The sequence below is a fragment of the Octodon degus genome, unplaced genomic scaffold (assembly GCF_000260255.1).
Source record: "Octodon degus isolate 3935 unplaced genomic scaffold, OctDeg1.0 scaffold00083, whole genome shotgun sequence".
Lineage (NCBI taxonomy): Eukaryota > Metazoa > Chordata > Mammalia > Rodentia > Octodontidae > Octodon > Octodon degus.
In genome coordinates this window covers 11,473,439-11,475,081 of record NW_004524659.1, presented here as the reverse complement: position 1 = coordinate 11,475,081, position 1,643 = coordinate 11,473,439, and the positions used below count along the sequence as shown (strand labels likewise).

The following is a 1,643-nucleotide window of genomic DNA, read 5'->3' as shown; positions in this document are numbered from 1 at the left end:
TTGGGACAAAGACAAATATCATGGTGGACAGCATCTGGTAGAGTAAAGCTGTACACCCATGGCAACCAGGAAGCAGAGAGAGGGAGAGAGAGAGAGAGAGAGAGAGAGAGAGAGAGAGAGAGAGAGGACAGACCCAGGTAGAACCCCCAGGTGGACCCCAAAGTCCCTCTCTTTTCCTCATCCTACCTTCTACTTCTTTAGCATCCTCCAATAGCCAATCAGAGTTGGACCCATCAGTGGATCAAGTCATTGATCAAATCAGAGCCCTTATGATCCAATCACCTCCCCACTGCTCCCCTTCTGAACTCTGCCATACTAGAGACCAAGCCTCTGGGGAATATTCCAGGTACACAGCAGATGCAGCCATACTGATTGGGTACACATGTGCGCAGTGCTAGCCATGAGTCCTGCCTGTGAACTTGCACATCCACCCTCAGTCCCCAGTGCACACACAACAAGGATTCCTCATCCACAGAAGCATTCAATACCATGTTTTTTTATTTGTATATATTGTATAAAAGTAAAAAAAGTATATAAATAAATGCAGCTCTGGGCCCGAGTTAGGGCTGTAGGTCCATAAATATGGAGAAAGAGCAAACAACTTGAGCTGGGTGCAGGGGCTAGGTCATAAATAGGGTCTGGGGTCCCAGACAGGCTGGGAAAGTCCATATTCTCTAGCTCACAGTTCTGGACTGGCAACATATCTCAGGTCCTGGGTAAGCAGGCGGAAGAGGTTGAAGGTGACAGAGGCCTGGAGGCAGCCAGGGGACTCCTGTGGGGACACAGGGCTCAGGAGCTGTCCCTGATCTGGCCCCCAAGTGCCCCCCAGTCATCAGCCCTTCCTCCTCCCTTACCTTGGTGGCCTGGTGGAACCACTGTCTCCAGAATCTTAAGGATAAGTGGGAGTTGTGGCTTGGTTCAGCATCATCAGGGCTGGGGGCTGCTGTGGGCTGAGATGGCATCTGTGGCAGAGAAGGTGCTGTGAGGCAGGCTGGGCAGCAGGAGGGATGGGTGGTTAGAGCCCGTGTCATGGGGTGGGTGGGGGGACTCACACAGGCCTGGACTTTGGTGTGGATGTGATACAGAGTGTGGAGGGGCTGCTCCAGGACGTCCTCCAGGGCCGGGTCAGTCACTGTGCCCAGGACCTCCAGGGTCAGGGCCAGCTCAGCCTGCAGGGCCATGGGGCGCTCCCACGCCTGGAGAAGTGAGAAAGAGCAGGTGAGGGGAGGTGGGTGAGGCCAGAGAGGCCAGAGGGCTCAGTGGGTGGCACTAGGTGGGGACTATGGGAAGGAGGGCAAGTGACAGGGGACAAGTGATAGGACACAGGAGGAAGGAACTAGAGAGAGGGGATCAGGTAAGGCAGAAAGACAAGGGAGGAGACAGGTGAGGGGACAAGTGAGATGGGGACAAGTGAGGGTAACAGAAGGCTGATGGCACAGGGCATGGGGGCAATAAGAGAATAGGCCAGGGGGCAAGAAGGGGAGTTGCTGCATGGAGGGGCAGGTGGGTGAGGGCTGGGAGCAAGTCCTGGAAAGAGAGGCCAGGGAGCTGGGGATGTAGCTCAGCAGCTCAGCACCTGCTTGACAAGTGCAAGGCTGAGAGAGAGAGAGAGAGAGAGAGAGAGAGAGAGAGAGAGAGAGAGA

At 55.0% G+C, this 1,643-nt stretch overlaps 1 protein-coding gene across 1 annotated transcript in view; it reads right to left on the bottom strand.

Moving 5' to 3' along the window:
- Positions 1-679: 679 nt before the first annotated feature.
- The window catches only part of Ifnl1 (interferon lambda 1), a 1,866-nt gene continuing 902 nt past the window's right edge, over positions 680-1,643 (bottom strand). The window contains exons 3-4 of the mRNA XM_004636885.1: positions 1,023-1,196; positions 680-802 (exon numbers count right to left, since the gene is read on the bottom strand). Of these exons, the coding sequence (XP_004636942.1) occupies positions 680-802; positions 1,023-1,196 (297 nt within the window). The remainder of the gene's footprint in view (positions 803-1,022; positions 1,197-1,643) is intronic.